Below are 27,075 nucleotides of genomic sequence, written 5' to 3' on the forward strand. Positions count from 1 at the left end.
AAGACCACGGAGTCAGCCCACATTTCCCCTAGTCCTTTGCGCCGAAAGAGGGACCGGAAATCACTTCCCTTCTTTCCCGGGATAAGACGGCCCCGGAGGAGGTGTAGGGACTAGGAAACAACCACCGGACACGTGCCTTTGTTCGTTTTGCATGCTGGGGGTTGTGGTCCTGGGCCCTTCCCGGCAAGGCTTGGGAGCTGGGAGGGGAGGAAGCTGACTCGGGGTGGAGCCAGCGAAGGATGTGAGCTCACGAGAGGCCAGGGGTGGGGGCTAGGCCGGGCTGGGTTCGAGGTCGGGGCGTTCTGCTTGGCTGGGGTTGCAAGGGCTGGAGCTAGGGCCGACTGAGCTCAAGGGAGGCGATCCCGGGACGAAGGTAAGAAAAGGGCTGCGCCCTCTCGGGCGGACAAGAGGCTCCGGATCCGGAGGGAGGCTCAACTCGGCCACTAGCCCGCCCGAGACGGAGGAAAGAAGAGAAGGGATAGGAAGAGGACAGGAAAGAGAAGGGATGGAAGGAGACGGGGAGGAGAAGACGGAAAGAGGAGAAAGGATGGAAGAGGAGAAGGAATGGGAAAAAGGAAAGGGATGGAAGGAAAAGGAAGACAAGAAGGAATGAAAAGAGAAGGGAGAGAAAGTGAGACATTGAGAGGAGGACGGAAAGGGATGGAGAAAGAGGGAGGGAAACAGGCCAGCGCAAAAGAAAAGAAGACTGGAAAAGAGGCAAAATGGAACTTCTTTGAGGACTAGAAGTTGCTTTTTATTATTTTATATCCACCTGTATGGCTTCACTAAAATGCTTATTGAATAGAAGGAATGGCTACTAGTAACTCTTTCCAATAAGGATTGATTTGTGGGCATCTTTAAAACCTTGGGATGGAGGGAAGAAGTCTTCTGATTGAAGTGCCAGCAGCATCTCTGATGCTCGCTTCTAGCTTCTTCCTCCTGCCCGAATCCAAGAAAGGAGCTGTGGGGATGAGGACTCAGAACAGTGAAAATTCTCTGTGTATCGATTATTTCATTTCCCCCATGGCCTTTCTTTGAGGCCCTTTTTTCCCCACCACTTCTAAAGTCACATCTATTTCCTTCTGCCAGGGGTGAGGGGGTGGGGGGTCCCTATTCAGTAAAGTTTCCACTTACCTAATTGGTTGAGGCAAAAACATACAACCTTAAACCTCCCAAAGAAATGGAAAAACTAAAGTCCGGAAGGAAGAGCACTGAGGGTATCAATGGAAACTTCATTTTCCCTGGAGTCAATTTCAGGGCGTTCCCTTTGGGTGGAATTTAAGAGCCCATTGGTTGAAAGTAAAATGTACTCAGACCTCACATCATCCAGGATAGGCTCCTTGCTCAAAAGCAACTGCATTGTGAGGAAAGGGCCCTGCTTGGCTCCTGGCGTGCTAATGGCTTCGAAAGTTGGAAAATCCCTTTGCTTTCTCATTCCATTGTGTTTCTTGGTTTCTTTGGGGAAGGGAAAGAAGAGGCTTCAAAAACCTTCTAAGGGCTTAACAAGTTGAAAAGGCAGAAAGGAAAGAACCCTTAGGTTAGATGTCACAAAATTCAGAAGGCAAGGACAATATTCTCTCCTTGCTTTTCTAGTTAGGATAATCACTCTAAGTACAGAAGGATGCCTTCTCCAAATCCCGGAATGGCAGAGACTCTGAGGCTACTTCTAGCCCAACCCATACTTAGTAATAACACCCTCTGCAATAGACCCAACAAGTTGTTCTTCCCTTTCTTGAAGACTTCTGCTTTAAGTAGAGTCCCCTACTACCCGAGACTGGCCACTTTTGATTCACTCTCATAACTAAACCTATTCCTCTACCATTTCCACTCATTGTTCCTGCTTCCGCCTTCATGGAACTTACAGAATCAGTCTAATCTTTTTCCTATATGATAGGCCTTCTAATATTTGTAGAAAGTTAGCATTCTTCCCCACTAACTTTTTTCCAGACTGAATATGCCAATTCCTTCAATCCTGGGTGCCTTGCATTATTCTAGAACCTTTTTCCTAAAATGTGGTGCCCCAAATTGAACATAACAGTCCAGAAGTGTCTGACTTTATCAGGAGTCTCATTTCCCTCTTCTTTAGTGCTAGACAAAGACCATATTTGATTTTTTTTCTCACATTCTGTGGGTACATTCTGTTCACTGCAGCGCATTAACCCTACAAGATCTTTTACTCCAGCCATACCTGCTTAGCTGCTACGAACTGTATGACCCTGAGCAAGTCACTTCTTCATTAGTCTTGTCCTCTTCTTCCTCAATAGAATAAGGAATTGACCTAGGTGAACCTAAAGGCCACTTCCAACTCTAATCCTCTGATGGTATTTAGTAGTTTCAGTCATGTTCATGACTCTTCATGACCCCAATTTGGAGTTTTCTTGATAAAGATTCTGGAGCGATTTTCCATTTCTTTCCTCAGCCTATTTTATAAATGAGAAGCTAAGGCATGCAGGGCTAAGTGACTTGCCCGGGGTTATACAACTAGTTAGAAGCGTCTGAGGCCATGTTTGAACACAGAAGTCTTCCTGATTCCAAGCCTAGTGCTTTATCCGCTGAGCCACCTACTTGCTCAAGACACTGATGCCTCACCTGTTTTCTTAACTTGTGAAATCTATCTTATTTGGGTCCAAATGTAAGACTCCACCTTTATCACTATTCAATTTCTCATTAGATATAGCCCAGTATTCTGCCCTACAAAGAACTTTGTAGATTCTGATGTCATCCAGAAATTTGATCCACTTTTATTCTCGTCACCCATAAAAATGGCAAACAACATAGGCCAGTGATCATGAATCTTTTAGAGCCCGAATACCCAAACTGCACCCCTCACATGGCATGCAAGTCCTACCCCTTTCCCCAGACAGAGGAGGGAGGAAGCACTCTCATTGGGCTGCTGGGTAGAAGGGTGGAACATGTGAGAAATATCTTCAGTTATAATCATTCCCTATCCAGCCTGTACCCCTCTATCTTGTCCATAAGAGGTTGTCGGATGACTTTGCTAAAATCTAGATTCTCCAAGAACTCCATTATAAAACATACTTTTTATTTCTGGGTCTTTTTCTAAAAGTCTGAAATTTCTTCTATTTAGCCTAAACTTTTTTTAGCCACAGTTCTAGCTCCAAAGTCAATATTGAATGAATACCTACAATGTGCCAACACTGTGTGTTGGACATAATTCTTGCCCTAAGGGAGTTTATAATCTCACTGGGAAGACAAGCCTAGTATTGGGGGGAGAAGGCAGGGAAGTTCAGTCTGTGTCTGTGTTTTGTTCCAAAGACAGATAAACAATTAGGTACACCTCACTGATCATTTCTTTGGACCAAACTTATGACCATAGGAGTAAGGAACGCCAAAGAAGGAAGCTTTCTCTATTAAATCTATTGTCTTTGAGAGTTGCCTGGGATCCTCGAAATATTAAAGGACCAGCTTGGAGTCATGTAGGCCTTGAACCAGGACTTTTTTACTTTTAGAACAGCCCTCTAAGAACTTTAGACCACTACCTTGAAAAAAAATGGCAGGGATGCACAGTGGATAGAGAGCCAGGCCTGAAGTCAGGAGGTCCTAGGTTCAAATCTGGTCTCAATACTAACTAGCTATGTGATTCTGGGCAAATCAATTAATCCATTTGCCTAGCCCTTACCACTCTTCTGTTCTAGATATTAAGACAGAAGGTAAGGTTTTTTGGTTGTGTGGGTTTTTTTTTTTTAAGTAGATGGGAGGAAAATCAAACAGAGCCTCTAATCCATGAGGGATTGTCCCTATATACTTCCTCCAGAGCCCATGAGCATCTAGAATTACATATCACAATGAAACCTGTATTGGGGGCACATCTTCTGACTTTCCTAGAACATGAAACATTTCTAAGGTTGTTAAATTTCTGGTTGGACTGAATATATTTAATTGGTCACCAGGGATTTAATTACTAAATCCAATCCCAAAAATGCATTACTAAAGTCAGCCTTTACACTCACTATGTGTCAGTTCAATCATTAGATTATCAGCCTCAACTCCAGTAGAACTGCTTCTTACAGGAGGTTCCACTCCAAGTGTCTCTCTTCACTCCAACTGTCTCTATGTGTGTCTCTGTTTCCACTTTTAAAGATCTTTTTCTCTTACATCAATTCCCCCAATTTTTACATCTACCAATCAGAGCTGATGCTCTACTCCAGGACTGCCCACTCTTTCATAGGTGGGTCATAGAGGACCTACTCAATGTATGAAATGGGTGTGCATACCTTTTTGTGGTTAAAATCCAAAATGGGTAGATCTCCATACTTGACTTTAAATACTATGCTTACATATTTGGGGATTAAAATCTAAATATAGGCAGGGGATTACAATTTAACCTTCACAATCAAGGAAGAGCTAAGTACTTTCATTGTTACAGTCAGGAAAGAGCCAAATCCAATCTTCACAAAGTCTTTTCCATCCACTAAGGAAATAGAAGAGTTGGGAAGCCCTGTCCTATCAGAAAGACTAGCAGCAAGGGGTCTTCCATTCATTTCTTTACATAAGAGAAAGCTCTAATGATTTCAAGAATTGGCATGAATTCTGCACAAGGAAGAGAGAACCAAGAAACCAGCATCATGAGGCCAGGGGTATCAGTCAATTCCCTGAAGCTCTCCAATTCTTCATGACCTCTTTCCAGGTTCTCCTACCTCTCTAACTGCTTCTTCTCAGTCTCCTTTTTTTGTTGGATTCTTTCCCAGTCACTCTGGAGCATCCCCTAGGGCTTGGTCCTCACCGGGGTCTCCCTTTTACTATTATACTTGCTAATCTCTTCATTCTCAGATTTGATTACCTCTATGCTGATGATCCTCAGATTGACTTATCCAGTCCTACCCTTTCTGTTGACCTTCAGTCTGGCAGCTGAAGATACTGGTGTCTTCATCCTCACTTATTCCAATCTTTTCTCCCAAGTCACATTGCTACCCAAGTGGTGGCTCTCTGTTCCAGTTCCTTTCCACATATTTGTTATGGGTTGTTTTTCTTTCTTAATGTTGGGAGGGAGGGAAGGGAGAGAATGCAGATCAGAAAATGAAATGAAATTTTTTTAAATTACTCTTTTCACTTCACTTAATTCACTCCCATTGAAAAATAGAACAACTTGGTGCTTTGTTTCTGACAGAATCTGGAGGGTCACTTCAAGGAGATGGGCCAAATTCTCAGTCTCACTAAGACTTTGATTGGTTGGCTAAGATTTAACTGGTTTATTGGAAGTCTTCCAAGTCCTAACTTCACAAATCTCCTGACTCCTATTCTTTCTTCCCTTCTGCCTTCAGTCCTGAGATTATGAGGCTCTGGCCTCCACCAATTGCTTACCTGTGACATCCTCCACCACAGTGGAACGCCCCAGGCCCACCTCCTGCCGTGTGGTCATCTACCTGCAACGGGAGATGTCCGGAGACACCTGCTTGGCTGGCCTGTGTCCAGCCTCAGGGTCTAAGCCCAAACCAGGAGGCTTCAAGGGCGGTGGGCTGGGCAACAAATACATCCAGCTCAATGTTGGGGGCTCCCTTTACTATACCACGGTTCGCGTGCTCACCCGCCATGACACCATGCTCAAAGCCATGTTCAGTGGGCGCATGGAGGTGCTCACTGACAAGGAGGGTAAGGACCCAAGGCAGAGAAGGAAGAGGGTGGGTGGCAGTAGGAAGCTTTAAGGCTGATTGGTTTCAGGGCAAACCTTACACAAGAGATATGGGCATTTTCCCTTTCATAGACTATTAGTGTTGAATAGGACCTCAAGGATGGCCTGCTTCATCCCCTCTTCTCATAGATAGGTGAGGGCCCAAGAAATGAGAGACTTCTATGCCTATCCATACAACCCTTTGTAGGTTTAGGAGCTGGAGAAATAAAGTACTCTGGGTACAGCAATAATCCCCCTGGATTCTGATCTGAATTCTCAGGCTGGATCCTCATAGACCGATGTGGGAAGCACTTTGGCACCATTTTGAATTACCTCCGAGATGACACCATCACCCTTCCCCAGAACCGGCAAGAAATCAAGGAGCTTATGGCAGAAGCCAAATATTACCTCATCCAGGGGCTGGTGGACATGTGTCAGGCAGCACTGCAGGTATGCAGAGGGCAAGGTATTAGTGTCCAAGCAACAACCCTTCCCCACTCTCCTTCATGGACTTATTCTTAAAGAATTGGGCAGAGATAGATTTGGGGTAAATCCAGTGCCAGGTCAACATGGCAGGAGAGCTTCTGGTTCTCCAGAGGGACTGACAACCATTTTCTGTCCAGATATTTGCCTGCCAAGTTGTCTTAGCCTGGAACTTTGAATCCTGTAGGCTATCAACTTGTCACTCAGTCATCACTGCCCACAATCAGTCACTTAGCGAGTCAGAATAGGGCCCCAACTACACTGGGGCCTGGAGAGCAATGGCATAACTTCTGGGTGGGGAGGCAAAACATCTGGGTTCTATGCTTTATCTTGCTACTATTGGATGCCCTTGATCAAGGCATCAGGCAGTTAGGTTACACAGTGACTAGAACCCTAGGCCTAGAATCACAAATCCAGCCTTACACACTTGCTGTCCCGGATGAGTCACTGATCTGCCATCTGCTTCCGTTTCCTCATTTCTAAAATGAGATAATAAAAACACCTACCTCCCAAGGTGGTGGGTCATTTGCAAGATAAAATGAGATATTTGTAAAGTGCTTTATAAAGTTTAAGTCCAATCTCATCATCATCATCATTATTCTCCTTCCTTCCTGAGCCTCCTTTTTTCATCCTTTGTTAAAAAGGGGGGCTGCCCTCAGGTTATGGAAAAGGATAGGCAATGGCCTTGCAAAGCTGCCTGGGTAGCTCCCCTGGGGACTGTCAGCACAGCTGGAAGCTGTGTCATGCTCCTCATTGGTACCAGGCACAAAGAGAGTGTGATCCCAGAACACCCACCCCTTCTCTTGCTTGCACGCATACAGGATAAGAAGGACTCATATCAGCCCGTGTGCAACATCCCCATCATCACATCCCCAAAGGAGGAGGAGCGACTTATTGAAGCCTCTACTAAGGTAGCATCACCCTTCCAGAGTCCTGATGGGAGGGGAAGGGAAGCCATCTGCAAGGAATCAGGCAGACCCTTTTCATCTCTTATCTCCACCCTTCCCCCTACAGCCTGTGGTGAAGCTACTTTACAACCGAAGCAACAACAAGTACTCCTACACCAGGTGAGGGGCCTGAGGAGGAGCCATTGCCAGAATCAGGAGGGCCACCCCTGGAATGGATGGAAAGAGGGAGCCAAGCTAAGATGCCTCTTGGAACAGCCACACTGAGTGTACATTCCCTTTGGGCAGAGAGAGATGGGATGAGCCCATAGGGGCAGGATATAGGCCATAAAGTAGCAAAAGGAGCTAACACTTCCCCAGAGAACATTAGTGGACTAGAGGTCTAGGGTCACAGGAGCTGCCTCTTCTCTCACCCATTGCCCAAGTAGGGACTTGTGTTCAGCTCACTGGTGCCCTCCAGGGTATCCTTCCCTTCCTGGCCCACATCCCTGAACCACCTTTGATGACTTAGCTCCGAAGGGAGAGCAAGGAAGAATGTGTGTCAGACCATCTCCATATCAGAGATGAGGTCCTAACAAGATCACCTTTATTCTCCTATATCTAAACTTTAAGGGAAGTTCCCTTTCTCCCGGGTTCTGTTGTCTGGATAGACAACTTTGGTCAGTTGCAGGCTCTCTCTGGTCCCAACATAAAACTAGTGCAGAAGGGTTCCCTTTCGCAGCCACAGCAACTAAAGGAAACTCTAGTAGTCACTGACATGTTGTGTCTCTGAGGGCAAAGCCTGCAGCCTTAGCTCTGCTCCAGAGACCACAGACTCACTCCACACCTTCCAATGTCTTTGTTTTATAGCAATTCTGATGACCACTTGCTTAAGAACATTGAACTGTTTGACAAACTCTCTCTCCGCTTCAATGGCCGTGTGCTCTTTATTAAGGATGTCATTGGAGATGAAATCTGCTGCTGGTCTTTCTATGGCCAAGGCCGGAAGTTGGCTGAGGTGTGCTGCACCTCCATTGTCTATGCCACTGAGAAAAAGCAGACAAAGGTACACCAGGCGGCCCTGGGGGCTGGGATTAGGAGGGCTGCCCTGTTCTCATTGAGACATGGTCAATAGATCCATTTTTATAGACTTGGACCTGCAGATCATTAAAGTTCAAGGACAGCCCCAATACAGGGGCTACAGGCTGGGCAGCCACCATCAATTAGATGAGTATCTTAAAACATCTGGGTAATAGCTGTTGCCTGTGATGGATGTCTTGGAGAGACAAGAAATCTGAAGGGGCCAGGGTGGCTTGGGCATGCAAGCAGAGGATATGATAGTCAGGAGAATAGATACAGGCAAGAGGTTTGCAGAAATATCCAAGACAGCTTCCCAAGTCCCACTGTACTGGGGCATGATGATATCTGGCATAGGTCATGTCTGGAAGAGAAGGAGGAGGGGAAGGGATGAGCTGGTGCTCAAAAAGAGCCCTTATTGTCCCTGAATTAGCCCAGGAGGTCGGAGTGTGGTGCCAAGTATAGTATTCAGCTAGTATCTCAGTGAGGTGGCACAAAAATCCCACAGGGTAGGTGGGCAAGGGAGGGCCTACTCCGTTTAGCCAGTGAGGAAATTCAGAGAAGGCAACTTACTCATAGATTCAAGCTACAAAGGACTTTAGAAATCACCTTCACTACCATAGTCAAAGGTCAGCCAGGCATCAGCAATGTCTGCTGACCTGCTGTCATACAGTACAGTATGGCTGTCTTCCCACAAAACAGCCAGAGATTTCTGAAAGCATGTATGCTGGGGTCATTCACAATTCTTCCCATTTCTTAGATGAGAAACTGAAGCCCTGCACTGAGATGGGTTCTTATTCTAGCTCCAAGTGAGGCTTCAGTGTTTGAGGAGTTGCCTTCTGCAGTTATAGGACTGCAACCAAGTCACCAGCCTTGGAACCCCCTCTCTAATCCCTCTTGGTTTCCCTGGACCCCCTAGGTGGAGTTCCCAGAGGCTCGAATCTATGAGGAAACACTCAATGTCCTGCTCTACGAGACACCCCGAGTCCCTGACAACTCTTTGTTGGAGGCAACAAGCCGCAGCCGGAGCCAGGTGTGCCCTGGTGAAGATGAGGAGGCCTTTGAACTACGGGACCGAGTCCGCCGCATCCACGTCAAACGCTACAGCACCTATGACGATCGGCAGCTCAGCCACCAGTCTACCCATCGGGATTGACAGTGCCTCCCAGTCATGGGACCCAGACAGCCCAAGTTACCCCCTCTGGGGTGCACCCAAACCAGCATCATTTGTTGGGCGAGTATATCTGCCTCTGCCTTGTATAGAGGCTAAGGGGAGCAGAGTAGGGAAGGGCCTTTGTCCTGCTTCTCTTCTCTGCTCAAGGTGACTGAACCTTGCCCACCAATGGCATAGCTAAGCCTTTTCCCTCACCTGCCTGGTTCCCTGCTGGGATAGCCCCAGGGTACTGTTCTTCAGGTCAACCTTATAGCTCAGGGGATCAGCCTCTCCAAATTCTCACTAAGAAGACCCTGGAGCTCTAGGTCTTAGATCTTTCTTGTACCTTCTGATGGGTCCTCTTGCCCTTCACAAGTTTGGTAGTGGAGTGGGACACTGTTTTAGGGCCTCTTTCTGGGGTACAATAGGAGCTGAGAATTCAGTTCTAGGAATGGAGAGGCCCTAGGCAGTCCTCTAGGAAATTTCCAATCACAGGTTTAGTTAAGCAGCAGCTTTTTTTATAAGGAAGAGGATATTTTAAATTCTATGACTGAGCCACCCCTTCAGAGAGGGTAAGTGGGGGAGGCTACCTCAACTCCCCTTGGTTCTCTTGGATCATTAATGTAGTTTCTTCAGAATGTTTTATTCTTCTGCAAAAATATCAACCCTTATCCATTGACTTTTCACCAGAGGAAACAAGGTAATCTCCCCATGTTTTCTTTTTTCAACCCTGTTCTGCCTCATTCCCTAGGACCCAATCCAGAGAAGCAAGGAAAGGTCACTCAGTTCCCTTTTTGGATGAAAAGAATGAAATGGTTGGTCTTGCTATTAAAAAAAAACCATAGGGTCCGACTGCCAGGGCCCTGGAAAAGTTAAGAAAAGGCCAAATTTTCAGGCTGGAACAGTGGTAGGTCCAGCTGAAGAGAAACTTAGTTTTTGCCAGCATATAACCTTCACCAGGGACTCCAGACATTACCCTAAGGATGGTTTCTACCTCTGTTCTTTTTTTTAGCTCTTTCCCCATATGGGTGCACCCTCAACCACACTTCTGATATGTTCTCTAAAGGACCATGAGGTGGTGGTGCCTGCATCTTGCCTGCAGTAGATGGTCACTTGGCCACACAAATATCTCTTGGCGTTCATGTTTAATGGGCATGCTTCTGAAAAGGGTAGCATGGTAGCTTCAAAAAGCAATGGTTCCTGTGGCCTTTACAGAGCAATAATACAGAAGGGAAGAGCCCAAGCTCCCTTCAAGCCTTTGTCCCTTCTTCTGGATCATTTAGCTTATGGAATCTTCACTGCCAGGGGATGAGAACTCTCTTCTGGGCCACAGGCCCCTCTTAGTTTAATCTCCGGAGAAGGATCTTTTCAGAATTCTTTTCCAGAAGCCAGTGCCTCCTTCCTCCCCAGATGATTGTGGTCATCAAATCAGCTAATGCCTCTCAAGCTCTTCCTGCCTCTATTCTACTTCTAGGAGCCCATACTGGCCTTTGTTTCTTGGTTCATTCTTTCAAAATCTTGAATGTAGCTCCAAGACCCTTAGAATGGCACCTTCACAGCCACCTTTTAATGTTCCCACCCCTCATCAAAGCAAGATAATTGTAAGTTAGCCTTTCTTTGACTGGGGAGATAATTGGCGTCAACCCGTTCTGCCTAGTTCTACACCTCAGATGTTTTTTGAGTGTGGTCTGATGACCAACAGTTTAACTCACTGTTACATCCTTTGGCATTCAAGGTGGAAACTCGGGCTATTACCTCTCATTTGGCTTCCATTCACTGCTCTAACCCCCTCAAGGTGGTCCTAGGCCACCTGCCTGGACAGGAAGAGCTCTGTGGGCTCATGGAATATTACCACCCTTTTCTCTGGTCTTTTTCCATACAGAACTGAAGGCATGTTGTAGGCATTATCTTAAGTTGTCCAGGCTGAAACTATCAGAATTCTTGGTCTGCTGACCACTGCTGCTTTCACCAGAAACACTATATAGTTGGAGAATTTCCTTTAGAAAACACTAAGTCTGCAATCAAAAGTAGATAGATTTTTCAAGTGTTCACCAGAAATCCTTAAGTCACTCATCTCTTAGCTGTGGAAACTTCTGACTTCAACAGCCAGAGTAAATGAAAAATAGATCTGAGACAATCACTGCCTGACTGCAGAACCTGCGGCTATGGCCCTTCCCCCAAACCCCAGCTCAACTCTAAGTGGCTTTGGTATTTGTTTTGTATAGCACTTTTGAATGACTGTCCTACCTTTTTTAAGCTGCTGTTCCTGTTGGTTTCTTAAGTCAGAACTGGACAACCTTCCCCTAACATACACCAAGAGGTTTGGGGGAGGCATAACAATGGCTCAGATGTGGTATTGCTATTTACTGCCCCCAGACCCTATGCTTGAGACTTCAGGCAGGCCCCATTTTGGCAGTTTTGTTGGAAACCAACAGCCAGCTAATAGCTGGAGATTATGCTTTGTACAATCAGGCTGCTTCCTGCTCCAAGGGAGGTCTAAGGATGATCTTCCCATCTCTGCCTCAAAGGTCAGGTAGGCCCTTGGCTGAAATGAAGGCCTCATTCTTTTTGTTAACCTTCTAAATGGCGATGTTTCCTCTCCCTGATTAGCACAGGCAATGGAAGCAAACACTAATTTTTAATAAAATCCTGTTACACTGTACACAAAGTGGGGATTTATTTGTGTGATGTGGCATAGCCCAAAGTCTCAGTCTGGAGTAATTCTTCCATTCCCTTCTGGATCACAAGACCCAATTTGGTCCAGTTGTACTATTGTAGGCACTCCCCAGTCAGAGTAGAAATCTAATTTTTTTAACTCTTGAAATGGGTCATGTTGTCAGCCCAAGCAGTTCCAATAGGGCAAGTGTAGATGGCATGTTAGAACTCTGCTGCTGATACAAGCAGCCCTAATTTTACTTTACTTAGAAAAATACAATTCTTCACCTTCCAGGAAACAAGGCAGAGAAAAAACGGTTCTCAGTAAGGAGAGGTAGCTGGACCGGCCTCTAGAACCAGTTTTGCCCATCCTAATGATTTGAATTAACCCAGACCCCCTTTTATAATTCTCATCCACACTGGCCCAAGAATTCCAATTACTAAGTAACCCTATCCCAGAAACAACAGGTCACCATCCCCAGGCATTCTAGGTGAGCTGTGTTCTCAAAAGTCTGAGAAGAAAGGTGGACACGTATCTATAAACTCTTACCAAGGGCTGGACAAGTCGACTTTTCTGTGACCCCTGGCTAGAGACCCTCCCATGCTCTCATCCTGTGGTTGCCAGGAACTGGAGAGTTCAATGGGAAAGAACTCCTGTCTGCCTCCGTACTTCCAACACAGGGCCAAGGCCAGGAGTAGCTGGGTCAGATGGCATTCTGACCACAAACTCCCAGCCAGAGGTGGAGCTCTCTTGAGAGAAGGGTGTTGGAAAAAAGGACCGTGCTCAGAGTTCTGGTGGTTTTCTTTGCTCTCAGAAATGGCAGAAAGCCAACTGCCTGGTGCCTTAACAGGGGAGCTGGTGCCCTGATACAAAAATGGAAAGGGCAGCCAGGCATGCACGGATTTATTGACCAAACTTCACACTCCGAAGCACCTCCAAGAAATGGGCAGAAGGATAGCCCTTCTGTCTCCTGGGACAGCCAAACAGGAAGTTTTACTGGAACATGGTACAAGCAGGGCAGGAAAGGCTGCTTCTGGAGGAGCCCAGTGGGGGGGTCTTTAGAGAAAATTGTTATGTAACCCAAAAAAAAAAAAACCACAACCAAATGGAACAAACTATAAGAGACGCCAAACCTATGGTGGCCTGGGAGAGGTGAAGAAAGCCCAATGTTCTGCAGCAGCTGTGAGGTGGAAGTCACTTAGGTGGGCCAAGGCTGGGCATGGACCCTGAGTTGCCCTACCAGTGAAGGCCAGAAGGGGGTGTTTTCTCATCCTTATTGCTTTCCAGGGAGAAGGGAGGAATTCGGACATCAAAGTGAGATCCATCAGGCCTCTCAAAGCGGAACGTGCCCCTGTAAGACAGACAGAGCCCAACTCAAAGGGAGATTTGGCCTAAGCCCCTCATCCCTATTAGGAACCTCATTTTCTTAGCTATGGAATAAGTGGGGAAAAGTGGCCCAAAACTCTCACCTGCCCGGCATGGGAAAAGGGAATGTCTTATGAAAAGCTCAACCTTCCTACCCTGCCCATCCAGTTTCCTGGTGGTGTCAAACAGTACAGACTGTCTTGTTTTAGGTCAACAGTTCTTAACCTGGATCCACAACTTTTCTGGAGGGGCGGTGGGGGGGCGGGGGGGGGGAGGGAAGAGAACAACAACATTGTGACAACTATACTACAATAAAATTATCTCCCACTAGTCCCAGTCCCTTATTTTAAAAATATTATGGGCTTCCCCAGCCTGGATTCTAGGACTCACAAAAAAGTTAAGAATGAACATTTGTCCTAGGCTCTGACTGCCCGGCAGTGTGCTGAATTGCAGGGAGAAAGGAAGGTTCAAAAGGAAAGCAATGACTGTCCTGGCATGTCCCAGGATGAGAGGCTTACTCACCACATGTGCCCACTGGAGGCCTGCAGAGAAACATGGCTGCTATACTGGAAAGCTGGCTGTTCTTTGGATAAGACAGGCTCCTGGGAAGGTATGTGAAAGGGCAGAATCAGAAGAGGAAGCAATGGACACTCACAGGGACTGACTCTTATCTGACCCTGCTGCTGCCCATGGCCACCTCAAGCTACCTACAGGCCAAGCCTCCAGACCTGGAGCATCACCAGAGGAATACTGGGAATGGACAGGCTGGTCAGTACCCTGCAGGTGGCCCCCTCTGATGCCAGCTAAGATGACCTGACTGATGGTTCAGTGTTGAATGGATGGACAAGGACCCTGGTGCCAAAACCCCCAAAGATTTCATCCCCAAGAACATCAATGTAGTTTTGCCAGAAGCTGTGTCATCCACAGCTTATCCCCTCCCCAAACCTATTTAAAAAGAGAAAAATAAAAGACAGGAGTCAGAAAGAGTCTTAAACCCAGCCACCAGGTATCCAAAGACCACCAGGAAGGGAAGCTCTCAGCCTTACCCTGCCTACCACACCTCGGCCACGCACTGTTTCCAGCGTGCCTGACAGGCTGAATATCCTCCAGTGACGTTCCCGAAGCTGAACTACATCGCTGTCCAAGTTTTCCAAACGGATACAATAGCGCCACTGCCCAAAGGAGAGAGCTGGTCAGGACTGGGGAAGGATGAGTGAGGCAGTGGGCTGGCCTGTTGAGAGAGGATGACCTCTCCTCCCTCCCCAGTCACAGAAAAGCCAACAACAACGCCTGAGAACCTGATCTGATTTTCTCCTTCCCTGGTCAGAGAGGAAGAACACATTCTTCCTTCAAGCCAGCACCCCACCACCCCTGCCCTGAGGGCTCTGTGGAAAGGAAAACTCACCCAGTAGACATGGGAATTCTGGGCCTCCTAAGGAGAGAAGCACAAAGATCATTAGCCCCAGAGAAGGGGTACCAAATGCTTAGAGATGGGGCATTACAGGAAAGGTCCAAGAGGGTCAGTGCTCCCAGCAGGCACCAGACTGTGAACATGAACTGAGGCAGCAAGCTAGAGAGCCCCCTTCCCTTAAGTCTGCTCTTCAGGATGGGGGGAGCTTCTGCCATAGACCTCACTCTTGTCTATGCTTGCCCTTCTGATCAAAGTGAAATGGGAGGAGAGGAAGAAAGTGTAACCCAACCAGACAGAGGCCTAGACTCAGTCCCCGCCTTTATCAATCCTGAAGTAGTCAGGGTAGGACATGAGGCTATAGAGCAAGGAGGCAGATCAAGATCCTGGGGCAAAAGGACCTGCTCTGGACCAGCCCGACTCAAGAGGATGCGCTGGGAAAAATATCAAACAAACCGACAATGGATACAGCCCCAAGAAAACCCCATTCTCAGGCTGCAGAGCCTAGACCCAGAGTGGAGTATGCCCAGGATGGGGACCTACCCTCATGCCCATGTAGAAGGGGATGACAGTGACACGGATGTTCTCGGTAGTTTCCCGGTGGACATCTGACAGCTCCAGCCAGGGGTGATTCTTCTCCTGCCAAGCACGAAGTGTCTCTCGAGCCACAAAGGGTGGAGCTAAGAGAGGAGTGAACCCACCAACTCTGCCTCAGGTGCAACTGAACAGTTTCCTCCACTCTTCCTGCTTAGATCCTCACCCTACTCCCTGCTCAAGATGCACATGCCTCTGCCTAATCAGACCCCAAGACAGAGGAGGCAGAGCATCTAGAAGGAGGCCTGGGCCAAGGACAAGCTCTAAGAACACCACGGTCTCTGAAAAAGGCTGTCTTGGTCATCCCAAAATCAATCCCTAGGGGCTAGTACCTTTTGACTGTTCATAGAGGAGAAACCTTTCAAACAGCTCATGCTGGATGGGAACCTGGTCAGTGGATGTATAGGGGAGGATGTCTTCATGGCTAACATAGTCCAGGCCTAGGAAAGAAAAACAAAGAAGCTCAGTGACTCCCACTGAAGAAACAGAGAAGAAAGAGGCTCTCCTGAGGGCAGAAATGTCAAGCCTGTGCAGGAGGAAGCAGGCCATTCCTGAGCTACAGACCCATTCCTCCCATTCCCTAGGGCTCCTTTCTTTTCAGGAATACAAACACATAAACTTGGTTCCCAATCAAGAGGTCCTGGCTGAAAGGAAGCAAGGCCTAGTGAGACACAGAGACTTGGTCCTGCCCACCTAGCTCCCTGAAACGAGCCTAGTACTAACACTCAGCCAAACAAGGCATTTCTTAAAGAATGCCAGGTGTATCCCACAATTCCTTGCCAGCCTCAAACTTTCCCTCACCTACCTGGTATAGCGTAGAGAGCTCGACTGTCATCATGGTTGGCCAAGAATGTCACAGCTTCTGTCTGAGATCTCTGAGACTGAGGCAAGAGAGAAGTTAGGAGGATTGGTCTCTGCACACCCACACTGTGAAGGGGCTTCATCCCTGGTCTTGGTTCTAGGAAGGACCAAGGCTGTGTTGTTGTTTCCAGCTCGCTCCTACCGTGCATACCTACTGCCTCTACTATGGCTTTTAGGCAAGGCACTGATCTCTCACTTGGTCAAGGGAATCTAGGGCCCAATATCCTTGTGCACTTACTATGTGTGGGCAGTCCCGGGCATCGATCAACACCTGGTAGTACGTGTGAGTTTTGCCTTTCACCTCCTTAGAGCCATGGCCAGCTGGGTTCTCTGTTCTGGGTGTGGGAGAAAGGTCTTAGTGCAGCAGTTGCTGCATATTCTGTAATTTACTTTTATGGGGTGGGGATAGGATGGAGAGCTGGGAGGCTAGCAGAGGAGAGTTCCCAAGTAAGCTCTTCTGCCAAAGGCACTTTTAGCATTGGCTTGTAATGATTCAGGTAGAAACAAGCATTCAAAGTGACCCAGCAAATGTCCTCCTGGGGTGAAGACTAGAAACTGAGGGCATATGTTGGCATAGCTTAGGCCTTCCTCTCTGGCACTGAGCACTCTTGTCCCCATCCCTCGGTGGTGCCACCAGAGCACTCAGACATCAGATGGACCACTGGGGAAATGCCATCTTCACCTCTGGGACCCATTACAAGGTGCTTTTCTTCTCCCTCAAGACCACTCCCCTGGCACCACTTGAAAGACACAAACACAGCAGGGAGGCTTACTTTTCTGGGGCTGTAGAAGCCACATCCCGGTCATACAACCTGGCCTGCCAGGGAAACAGGACAACACCTCGGTACCCAAATATACTATGAAGAAAGAGCTGCAAGAGAAGAGTTTGTTGAACCTATGCAATCTGGCTACAACATTAGTCTCGAGCAAGAACATCACTTCCTTCAGACACCCAAAAGAGACCCAGGCCCCAGCCACATACAAGAGAAAAGGAAGGGACACCTGGCCAGACTAGGACAACTAGTGCCCTTCAAAACCAAGTGGCAAAGTGCTTCTTTCACTCTCAATATTCTTTCCTAAGCATATTCAAGAGACTTTCCTCCACTTGCATCTCAGTCCCCCTAAAACCAAACCATTCCTAGATACTTTCAATTGGGGGGGGGGGGGGATCCAAGGAAAGTCCCTTAACCCCTCTCCATCTGTAATCTCCTCTGTAAAAATGGAGATAATAGCAGCACCTGCCTCATGGAGCTGCTGTGAGGATAAAACAGTACCTCATGTTGGCTGCCATCATCATCATCATCATCATCATCACTATGATCCTCTGCTAATCTTAGACCACTTTTGCCCTGGTACACACAAGCACAGTGGAAACCAGAACTCCCCAAACTGAGAGTACCTACTGCTCTCACCCAGCCCCAAGCCTGTCATTAGAAAACTCATCTGGAAGAAAATCAGCCAATTTCTCATGACTATAAATGGTGATTCCAGTTACTATTACTCCCCAGTGGTCATGGTCATTCCCAGCACTCACCTGGCCTGTCTCATATTTTCCATTCTGCTTTGGCACCTCAAATACACCAACTGTTTCCAACACTTTGCCCTCTGGTCGGTTTCTGAAGAGAAGGAGAGCATTGAAGTGAATGGCATGGGGTGCTTTCTTCCATTGGGAAAAATTAATGAAACAGTGCTAGGCTGGAGTCAGAAGATCCCAGTTCAAATTGACCCTTTTAAGGCATTCTGGCTGTGGGACCCTCAGCTAGTCATTTCACCTGTCTGCCTAAGTTTCCTCAACAGTAAAATGGGGATAAATAACAGCACCCACTTTTTAGAGCTGTTATGATGATCTGCAAAATGCTCAGCCCAGTGTCTGGCACATAGTAGGTGTTCTAAAAGTGCCTGTCTGCTCCTCTCTCTCATTTATTTGAGAGACAAGAAGGGAACTGTATAAAGGTTCCTCATGAGGACCATCCACATCTCCCTAATACCCATCCCTAATCCTAAGCAATACAACAAATTGAACCCTCTCAGTTTCCAGTGTGAGCAGGAGAGACTCCCTGCAATCCTATGCAATTTGGAGACACCTCCAGACTTCCCCATGAACCTCCCAGGCTCTTTCACCCAAAGCTGTGCCAGCAACAGTACACTATACAAACACACCAACTCCATCTCCAAAAATGAGTCAAGAATCCATATTCCCCAACCAGTTAGAGACACATGGAAGCCTGGGAGTCCTTCTGTTGCCTCTGGCCATGCTTTAGACCTCAGGGAAGTCAATGCCCAGGCACAGGAGACCCAGGATGTTCAGACATAAGAATCAAGCCTAGAGAGTCCCAACCCAGGGGAAGGGAGCAGGGGAAGAGCACTGGCTGCCTTGAACTTAAATTCTGCCTCAAGGGCCCAGGGTGGGACCTCAAGATAGTCACATAACCAACCTGGGCCTCAGTTTCCTCATCTATAAAATGACTGGGTGGGACTCAGGGGTCTCTAAGGTACCCCACCCCCTTCTTAAGTCACTCTACCCTTGATTTCTCAAACAAGTTACACATCAATGCCTCCGCTGCTGCCTGGTCCTGTCCTCAGAATGCTCAGCCCCTCAACTCTAACTCTAGTTTCCCTTCTTCCTTCAAGGCTCAGGTTCCACAGGAAACCTTACATATTTCCCAAATAGGGCTAACCCCTTCCTTCTATGTATTCATCTTCTAGGTCCATAATTATTTATATGTCCTCTCCATCACTGTGAGCTCCTTCCTCAAGGACAGGGGCTGTCTTTGTTTTCTGGAAGCTCTAGCATCCAACATAATGCCCAGTACAGAGTATTAGGTACTTAATGTTTGTTTACTGATTAAATAAGAGTCCAGATATGATGCCTGATCTCCCTCTGTGGATAACCTCCAATTCATAAGATCTATAATTTATTTGTATAGTTATTTCTCATGCCATCCCTCCTATCAGACTGTGACCTCCTCCAGGGCAAGGGCTGTCTTTTGCCTCTCTTTATAACCCCAGAATTTGGCAGAGGCCTGATATTCAGTAGGTGTTTAATAAATGCTTGTGGACTGGCTGTTAGGTGGGGGAGTTACAAAGACATACCCACTAACTGGCCTGGTGACTTTGGGCAAATTAATTTCTCAAGAACATACAAGTTAGCGATAATTTTCTATGATATCAAGTTGTAAAAACAAAGGAGTCCCCTACCTTAAGGAGCTTACTACCTAGGTAGTGTGCCAGGGGCTAAACTTGGAGGCAATTTTTAAATTATCATGATTCTAGACCTAAATATCAAACAGTCTCTACCTTCAAGGGACTTCTTTTTCTATTTCTGTTACTGTATGGATCAAGCATTGGGGCCTTCTAAGAACTTACTTGCCCATTACTGCATGGTCCAGGCACTGGAGGAAGAAAGACAAAAAACAAAGAGTCCCTGCCCTCGAGGGGATTACACTCTACTTGGCAATTACTATATAGTTCAAACACTTGATTTAGGCATTAAGGAAAAAGATCAAAATAAGAGTGCCTGCTCTCCAGATGCTTCCGCTCGATTTGTCTTTTACTCTGTAGTCCAGGAACTGGTTAAGGAACTAGACAGCCAAATCAAAAAACAAGTACCTCTGCCCTCTAGAAGCTTCCATTCTACTAGTTGTCTATTACAGTAGGGTCTAGGCACGGGCTATAAATACAAGAGTTCCTGTCTTTGAAAAGCTTCCACTCTACTTGTCCATTACTGTAACATCCAGTCACTGGTCTGGGCACTGGGCAGTCAAACACAAGGACAAGAGTGACTGCTCTTGAGGATCTTCCACTCTACTCGCCTAGCGCCAAATGGCCTGGCCACAGGGGAACTAGAGTCCCCAGCCCTGTCCTCAAGGGGCTTAGACTCCACCAGATCCACACCAAAATTTCGAAGAACAGCTCTTCGAAGAACAGGAGCAGGGGGGCCCCGCGCCCCCTCCCGCCCCCTCTCATTTCCCCCGCCCCTTCCCCTCACCGGGAGGAGAGGTGTCTCCGCGCTGTGGCCGCGACAGGGGTCGCCGGGGGAAAGGTCGCGAGGGGCCGCAATGCCCGGGCAGCCACCAGCGGCCGGGACCACCAGCAGCAGCAGCGGCTGCCCACGGCTAGGGCCCGCCGGGCCACACAGCCCGCCATGTCGGCGCCTGGGCCGCCGCGGACGCGCGGACTCGGTCACGGTCACAGACGCGGATGCCTACGCGGAGTTCTGCGCGCCGCCTCCGCCGCGCGGCGCCCCGCCTCCGTCCCAGAAGGCTCAGCGTGTCGCACTCCCCGCCCGCCGCAGCCGCTCTAGGGTTCCACCCCGGAACTGCCTCGCCTGCTCCACCACTGGTCACCTGACGTAGCGTGACTCAAGATGGCGTCCTCCCTGCTTGTCGGGGAGCGGCTGCAGCGAGCCCTGGGCCCCGACGGGGAACTAAATGGAGTGCCTATGCCTCGGGAGCTACGGGCGCGACTAGAGGCGGCGCTGGAGAAGAAGGCCGAGAGGGGCGACAGCGGAGACCTGAGGCCCGTGGTGCCCTTCCGCCTGTTCCTCGAGCTGCACCAGCACTTAAGGCAGCAGGGTGAGAGTTCTAGACCGGCAGAGACCTAACCCTCGACACGCGCGCGCACACGCGTTTGGGGGGAGGGAAGGGGTCCACCGCGTCCCCTTCCCCCATCCTGCTTTCTCGGATGCTCAAGCTGGATGCCGAGGGCCTGAGTTCGAATCTCAGCTCCTCCCGTCTCTGCCTGGGCGAGTCCAGTGCATTTTATGTTTGAAAACAAGGTTCTGAGGAATGGTCCGCCCTCCGTACCTCTTTGCAGTCCCAAATCAGCCTCCACCCTTATACCCCAATCCTTTTGGAACCTTCTCGTGCCGCGGGAAGCAGTGACATTGTAATCCCATTTATCATCTTAAACCCTGAAGGAGGAAGTGACGGGAAAGAATAGACCTGACCCAGCCATCAGCTGGGGCTTGACCTTTCTTGGGCTCAAGTTTCCTCTTTCACACAGGCTTAATTAGAAAAAAGAAAAAAACCCTCAGTTTAACCACAGGAAAAATAAAAGGATCAATTTAAATGAGTCATGGATTATTACTTATCTGTGACTGTTTCCCATCACTAGTGAAAATAATTTTAACTCCCTGTACTTAACAGTCACTTCTGACTCTTCCTTTGGCTGTCACCTAAAAGCACACCATTACTATCCATGAGGTTTTCTTGGCAAAGATACTGGAGTGGTTAGTTCTGTCTTTCTCCAGCTCCTTTGACAGATGAGGAACTTGCCATGGGTCACACAGCTAGTGCTTTGTCTGAGGCTCAGATCTTCCTGACTCCAGGCCCAGCAGCTCTATCCATGAGCCACCTACCTACTTCTAGTTGGCTTCCTACAGTAGTCACTATCTAATAAGAAGTTGACCATAATACTAGCCAAGCTGTTCAGGGTGGTGAATCAGTGAGAGGGGGATGTAAGGATAATTTTTAAGGCATTTCTCATTTTAAAATCACTCTTAAAGAGGGTCCAACATCTGAGTGAGTTTCTACTTGAGCCTGCTGTTTCTGCTAGACAGAAAGAATGGAGGGTTCAGGCCTGGCTCAAATATCATTCCTTTGTGAATCACTATACAAACTTTCTTTTCCTAGGCTCCTCAGTCTTCCTTCATGAGCTTCTGGAAGGCAGTGAAATATATCTCCCCAAGATTGTGAAACCTCCAAGAGTAAGTAACAGATGTGATTGGGTGGGTAAAATTTCATCCTGTTGGGTTCTAATGTTATACTATTTGTTGTCTTTTAAGTCATTTTTCAATCATGTCCAATTATGCACAATCCCATGGGGGGGTGGGGGGAGTGTCCTTTTAAAATATATACTATGATAGATACTGAGTTTTGATACTTAGTATGAATTCTAAGGCAAGAGCAGTGAGGACTAGGCATTTGGGGTTACATGATTTGCCATGGGTCTCATAGTTAAAAAAGGTCTGAAGTCAGATTTGAACCCAGTCCCTTCCAACTCCAGACCTAGGTACTCTATCCACTGTACTACCTAGCTGCCCCCCATTTGGGAGTTCTTGGTAACAAATATTGTAATGGTTTGCCATTTCTTTCTCTAACTTATTTGACAGATAAAGGAACTGAGTCACACAATATTAAGTGACTAGCCCAGGGTCATGCTACTCATAAGTATCTGAGACTGGATTTGAACCCAAGTCTTCCTGACTCCAGGCTCAGCAGCTCTATCTACTGTATCACCTAGCTGATGCCTTTAGGAGAAGAGTATACACCCCTTTTTATATACCTAGGGTTTTTTTTACAGAAAACCTAGACCTAGTGAGCTTGAATCACCATAGCCTACACTGGAAAGGAGTTAGATCTTGAACCAAATGATCAGAACTAGTAACACTCGGAGGACAGGTGTAAAGATTAAAATTTAAGGGAGACTGAGGCAGGTAGAAATTAGTTTCTCTCTGCAAGGAGTATTATATTTTTTAGAGGTTTATTAAAAGTTACGGGTTAAAGAAAATACAGGATAAGAAAAACGTGCCTAGGTCAGAGAGGCCTAGACAAGACCTCACCTACATTATGGAAAGAGCCACATCTGCTCCAAAACGGAAGTCCAAAAAAGAGAGCCAAAAGCCTTTGCAATCAGCTTAAATCCCTTCTCGATCTCAGCCCAGGTGAGATTACAAAGCATTCTGGGGAAGTGGAGCAAAGGCTTGTGGGGGTTGAAGTCCAGAGTTCAAGTCCAATTTTACACAGGGGTCATGTCATAGTGCATATTTCCCATTTTGTCCTGCCTCAGAATCCAGAGCTGGTCGCCCGATTGGAGAAGATCAAAGTTCAGCTGGCCAATGAGGAATACAGTCGGATCACCCGGAATGTTTCCTGCCAGGTGAGGGCTAAGAATTCACACCTTAAACTCTGTGCAAAGCCTTTTTACCAGGAAGAGGTTTACAGAGGAAGGAAGCAACTGCCTCCTAGGTCTTCTGTAGGAAGTAAAAGTCCCTTTGCTCAAGGAATTTCCTAATTCTTAGATTTCCTTAATCTGATAGAAAAGAAAAACAAAAAATACCTACAATTAAACCTTGTTAAAGCATGAGTTCAGTCCTGCCTCTGAAATTAATACAAAACATTTCAGCACTAAATCTTACCTTCATCAAACAAAAGTTTGAGTTTCAGTCAGGATAGATTCATGAATGAGTTTAGAAAATTCATCTATTAAGTGGATACTTCAGACTCCAGAAAAATTAGCCAAAGGAGGTCAGGCCTGGTGGAACCATGGAAATGAAGGGTGTATTGGTGCTCCCAGTGGATTCTTTGTGGAAGGGATGTGACACAGGGAAGGTAAATTTCTTTTTGGCTTCTAGTGCTCTGTTCCAGCCACTAGAGGGCTCTGTATTTAGAGGATAAATAATGCTTCTTTTTTTTTTTTGACAGTTTTCTATGCATTCTCTTTTTTTAGTTTCTCATAACAACTCTATAAGATAAGCAGTAGTATCCCCATTTTAAAGATGAGAAAACTGAAGCTCAGAAAAACTAAGTTATTATGGTCAAATAATAGATATTTACTCTGCTGAGATTTGATGCATGCCAGTCACTAAAGAGGCAGAGATCTTTTTCTCTTTTTTTAAATAGAAATAGACCCTGCTTTTAAGGATATTACATTCTGGTAGAAGATTTACCAAATACTTTCATCATTTTTCTTTTAATTTTTACATTCTGTCTTAGAATGACAAGGGCTAGGCAATTGGAGTTAAATGACTTGCCCTGGGCCACACAGTTAGAAGTGTCTTGAGGCCAGATTTAAACCCAGATCCTCCCAACTTCAGGCCTGATGTATTTACTATGCTACCTAGCTGCCTCTTCATTATTCTTTAACATGACCATTACAAGTATTATTGCTCCCATTTTATGAGTGAAAAAGCTAAAGTTCAGAAAGATTGCACAACTAGTATCAGAGCTGGGATTAGAAGCCAGGGCTTCTTACTCTTTTTCCTTCCTCTAACTAACTCACAGTTCACATAGCTAGTAAGTGACCAAGTCATCCGATACTTTGGTCATGATCCATTAGAGAAAGTATCCAGCCAATCTGAACAGCAAAAATAATCCAATTCACTTGAACCTTTGGAGTTAAAATCTGAGGCAAGGACTCCAACCCTGTGTAACTCAACGCTTCCCCATGCCCTGATGGAGGTGTAGAGTCTGTGCTCTTATCTCCAAACAGGTGCCCTCAGTGATTCAATGCTAGGTATAAGATCTGTAACCTTCCCCCAAATGCCATTTTAGGTGGAAGAAATTTAAATTTAAATTTAAACCCTTACCTTCCATCTTGGAGTCAATACTGTGTATTGGTTCCAAGTCAGAACAACAAGAAGTGCTAGGCAATGGGGGTTAAGTGACTTGCCCAGGGTCACACAACTGGGAAGTGTCTGAGGCCAGATTTGAGTGAGCCACCCAGCTGCCCCCTCCTGATATAATCTTAACTGACAGATGAAAAGTCCCTGAGACACCTCTGTGCCATGGCACACCATTTACCTTTTCTTTTTTCTAGGCCTCAAAGCAGAGTGGGACTCTAGCTGGCTTGGGACAACAAGGTGAGGCACCCTGAGAAGCCAGAGTCCCCACTACAGTCACCATTCTTCCTTTCTCCAGGAGAAGAGGGTGGGTCATACCTTCCCTGCCCAAGCACAGGGAGATCCTTTCTGATGGAAAGCTAGTCAGTGGGGGGAGGGGGTTACTTGCACAGGTATGTGCCTGGCAGTGAAGATGACTCCTCGGGGGTATGACGATTCGCTTTGTGTCCTTCTCCCTTTGGCCCACAGTGAGGTCAGCAAAGGCTTTGGTCATCAACATCTTCAACTTCTTCGTCACTGTGGCAGCAGCTTTTACCTGCACCTACCTAGGAAGCCAGTACATCTTCTCAGAAATGACAGGGGTAAGGGGGCATTGGGCTGGAAGTATTCCAAAGGTAATGGTTGAATTCAGGTGAACATAGTTGTCAGGGTGAACAATGATCCCGAGAGAAATTCACCCTCCTGCCACTCTAGAGTATCCTGCTCAGATACTGGAAGGGTGCTGCAATCTGGTGTTTTCTCTATAGGGTTGGGGGAGGAAAAGAAAAAAAATTTCCAGGACCAAAACTTGGTGAATCTCTCCTTCATCCTACTGTTTCTTTCAGAGAGTGCTGGCTGCAGTGATTGTTGCCTCTGTAGTGGGGCTAGCTGAGCTTTATATCATGGTACGAGCCATGGAAGGAGAACTTGGAGAGCTTTGATAAGAATTCTTCCTCTACCCTGAAAGGTACAGTGTCTCCAAGGAACACAGGGAGACTTTGCACTGTCTTCTCCCACCCTCACTACAAGAATTAACACCTGCCAGCCTACCTTCAAAACCTCAATGCTCTGTGTCACTCACTAAGGGGGGTGCAGTGGACTCTTCTCTGCATATGGCCTTGTATTAAGGTCCAAAGAAGAATACTGGAGCTGCCACCACAACCACTGCCTCATTTTTGCCCACTCCCCAACTCAAATGGTATCTTAGCTTTTCACAACCTTGATATAAACCTAGCCAGTAGCATCAAGGACGTCTTAGGGCCACTGCAAGGTGGTGCTCATGTGAAAGAAAAGCAGAGAGAGAATACTGAGGCAGAAGAAAACTAGATAGGACCTTGCAAAAGAATTGCCTTTTTCTGATTTTAGTTCCTGCCTTTATTCTGACCCCAAGATTTCTTCTTGCCCTTCCCTTCATTCATCTCAGTGTTTGTAGATATGTTTCCCCTCTCCTTGGTGTTCTCGAGGCTTTCTGTCTTCATAGCACCGTGTACTCTTGCTTCCAGGAATGGGGAGAAAGTAGTGGCAAAACCTATCTGTTTATTTTTAACCACATAAATCCCTTCTCCAGCTCCTATTTGTGTTGGGGGGGAAATGCCACCTATGAATCCTCTCTAGTCTGGAAAGAAAGAATATAGTCAGTTCTTGTTTCAAAAAAGTGCAGATTTGTTCTAGTGTGATAGATATATTAGGGAATGATTTGAGCATAACACGGATTTTGTGTTTGCTCATGCACCACTTCATCCACAAGAAACTTTAAGAGACCAAAAAAACTGAGCCCCTTTGCAGGAACTCACAAGCATCCACCCTTCCAACACCTACTTCCACAGTCAAACTTCAGGTCTTTTTTTCCAAGGTGAAATGCCATATAGTCTATGGTACAGTAGGATCTGCAAGTTGAGATGAGCTGGTCTATCTCTACCCCTTCCCCCACATTCCACTATGGACAAGAGACACCCTCCCCCCTTGACCTAAAGGTCACCTCCACTGAAACCACTTTCACCTCAGAAGCAATTGGACCTTGCCAGCCAGGGTCCTGCGGGGGCCCGATTCTGCAGATACTGCTACCATTTACTCTAGTATTTATGTATTTCGTAACCATTTACTATGTATAAAACGATTTTTATTAGGTTCCTGTTTTGTGTGTGTATGTGTGTCACTGATAGTTTTTGAGTGTTATCCTCCTAACCCCAATTCCTCCATAAACTCTGGTTTTTAATTGTAAGATGTCGCATAGCACAGTGGTTTTTAGGCACACATATGTCAGAGAATATCTTCAGGTTTACTGTATGTCGTGTCTCATTAACCTGCCTGGTGGCTTACTGTATGAGAAAAGGCATATGTATATATGTATATGCCTTTTATACATATACACACACACACAAATAGAGGCTGGCAAAACAGTTGAGTATTTCTAGATATGTGGAATATGCCTGAAGTTCCCAATGAATTCTTATTTCAGATCCTGTAACCCCCCAAAGGGACCCATCAGTGAAAAGGCTAATTACACTGTTCTGCTGTCCACGGACTTAAGTGCTGAGAAGAAATTTCACTTTGTCCTTGACCTCTGTTTTTGGAGTTGGTTTTTTTAATATGCCCCAATAGGATTTATATAATCTATGCTATTAAAATTTAAACGTAAAAGAAAA

At 46.7% G+C, this 27,075-nt stretch overlaps 3 protein-coding genes across 7 annotated transcripts; 2 read left to right on the forward strand and 1 right to left on the reverse strand.

The window, feature by feature from the left end:
* The first annotated feature begins 14 nt into the window (after positions 1-14).
* On the forward strand, positions 15-11,888 carry TNFAIP1 (TNF alpha induced protein 1). 3 transcript variants are annotated; one of them, XM_016429246.2, is made up of 7 exons: positions 15-140; positions 5,283-5,610; positions 5,910-6,079; positions 6,934-7,023; positions 7,127-7,179; positions 7,867-8,062; positions 8,993-11,888. In XM_016429246.2, exons 2-7 carry the CDS (start codon positions 5,397-5,399, stop codon positions 9,227-9,229), a joined length of 960 nt encoding a protein of 319 aa, XP_016284732.1. In that variant the 5' UTR covers positions 15-140; positions 5,283-5,396; the 3' UTR covers positions 9,230-11,888. The 3 variants fall into 3 exon arrangements, with proteins under 3 accessions (XP_016284732.1, XP_007485653.1, XP_001368560.1); XM_007485591.3 differs by having other exon boundaries at positions 91-241; XM_001368523.4 differs by lacking the exon at positions 15-140 and adding an exon at positions 232-373.
* Positions 11,846-20,401, reverse strand: POLDIP2 (DNA polymerase delta interacting protein 2). 2 transcript variants are annotated; one of them, XM_001368556.5, is made up of 11 exons: positions 20,099-20,401; positions 17,645-17,726; positions 16,884-16,981; positions 16,349-16,445; positions 16,055-16,130; positions 15,582-15,689; positions 15,199-15,335; positions 14,653-14,679; positions 14,294-14,419; positions 13,770-13,849; positions 11,846-13,233 (listed from the first exon to the last, which is right to left on the reverse strand). In XM_001368556.5, exons 1-11 carry the CDS (start codon positions 20,254-20,256, stop codon positions 13,119-13,121), a joined length of 1,104 nt encoding a protein of 367 aa, XP_001368593.1. In that variant the 5' UTR covers positions 20,257-20,401; the 3' UTR covers positions 11,846-13,118. The 2 variants fall into 2 exon arrangements, with proteins under 2 accessions (XP_001368593.1, XP_016284731.1); XM_016429245.2 differs by having other exon boundaries at positions 13,165-13,233; positions 15,199-15,294; positions 20,099-20,381.
* A 75-nt stretch (positions 20,402-20,476) lies between these two features.
* Positions 20,477-27,075, forward strand: TMEM199 (transmembrane protein 199). Of its 2 annotated transcripts, XM_007485592.3 has the most exons (7): positions 20,477-20,684; positions 21,744-21,817; positions 22,900-22,989; positions 24,649-24,691; positions 24,920-25,032; positions 25,276-25,397; positions 26,889-27,075. In XM_007485592.3, the coding sequence occupies exons 1-6, from the start codon at positions 20,477-20,479 to the stop codon at positions 25,369-25,371; spliced, it is 624 nt and encodes a 207-aa protein (XP_007485654.1). In that variant the 3' UTR covers positions 25,372-25,397; positions 26,889-27,075. The 2 variants fall into 2 exon arrangements, with proteins under 2 accessions (XP_007485654.1, XP_001368624.1); XM_001368587.4 differs by lacking the exon at positions 26,889-27,075 and having other exon boundaries at positions 25,276-26,559.

This window comes from Monodelphis domestica, chromosome 2, assembly GCF_027887165.1.
Source record: "Monodelphis domestica isolate mMonDom1 chromosome 2, mMonDom1.pri, whole genome shotgun sequence".
In the NCBI taxonomy this organism is placed as follows: domain Eukaryota; kingdom Metazoa; phylum Chordata; class Mammalia; order Didelphimorphia; family Didelphidae; genus Monodelphis; species Monodelphis domestica.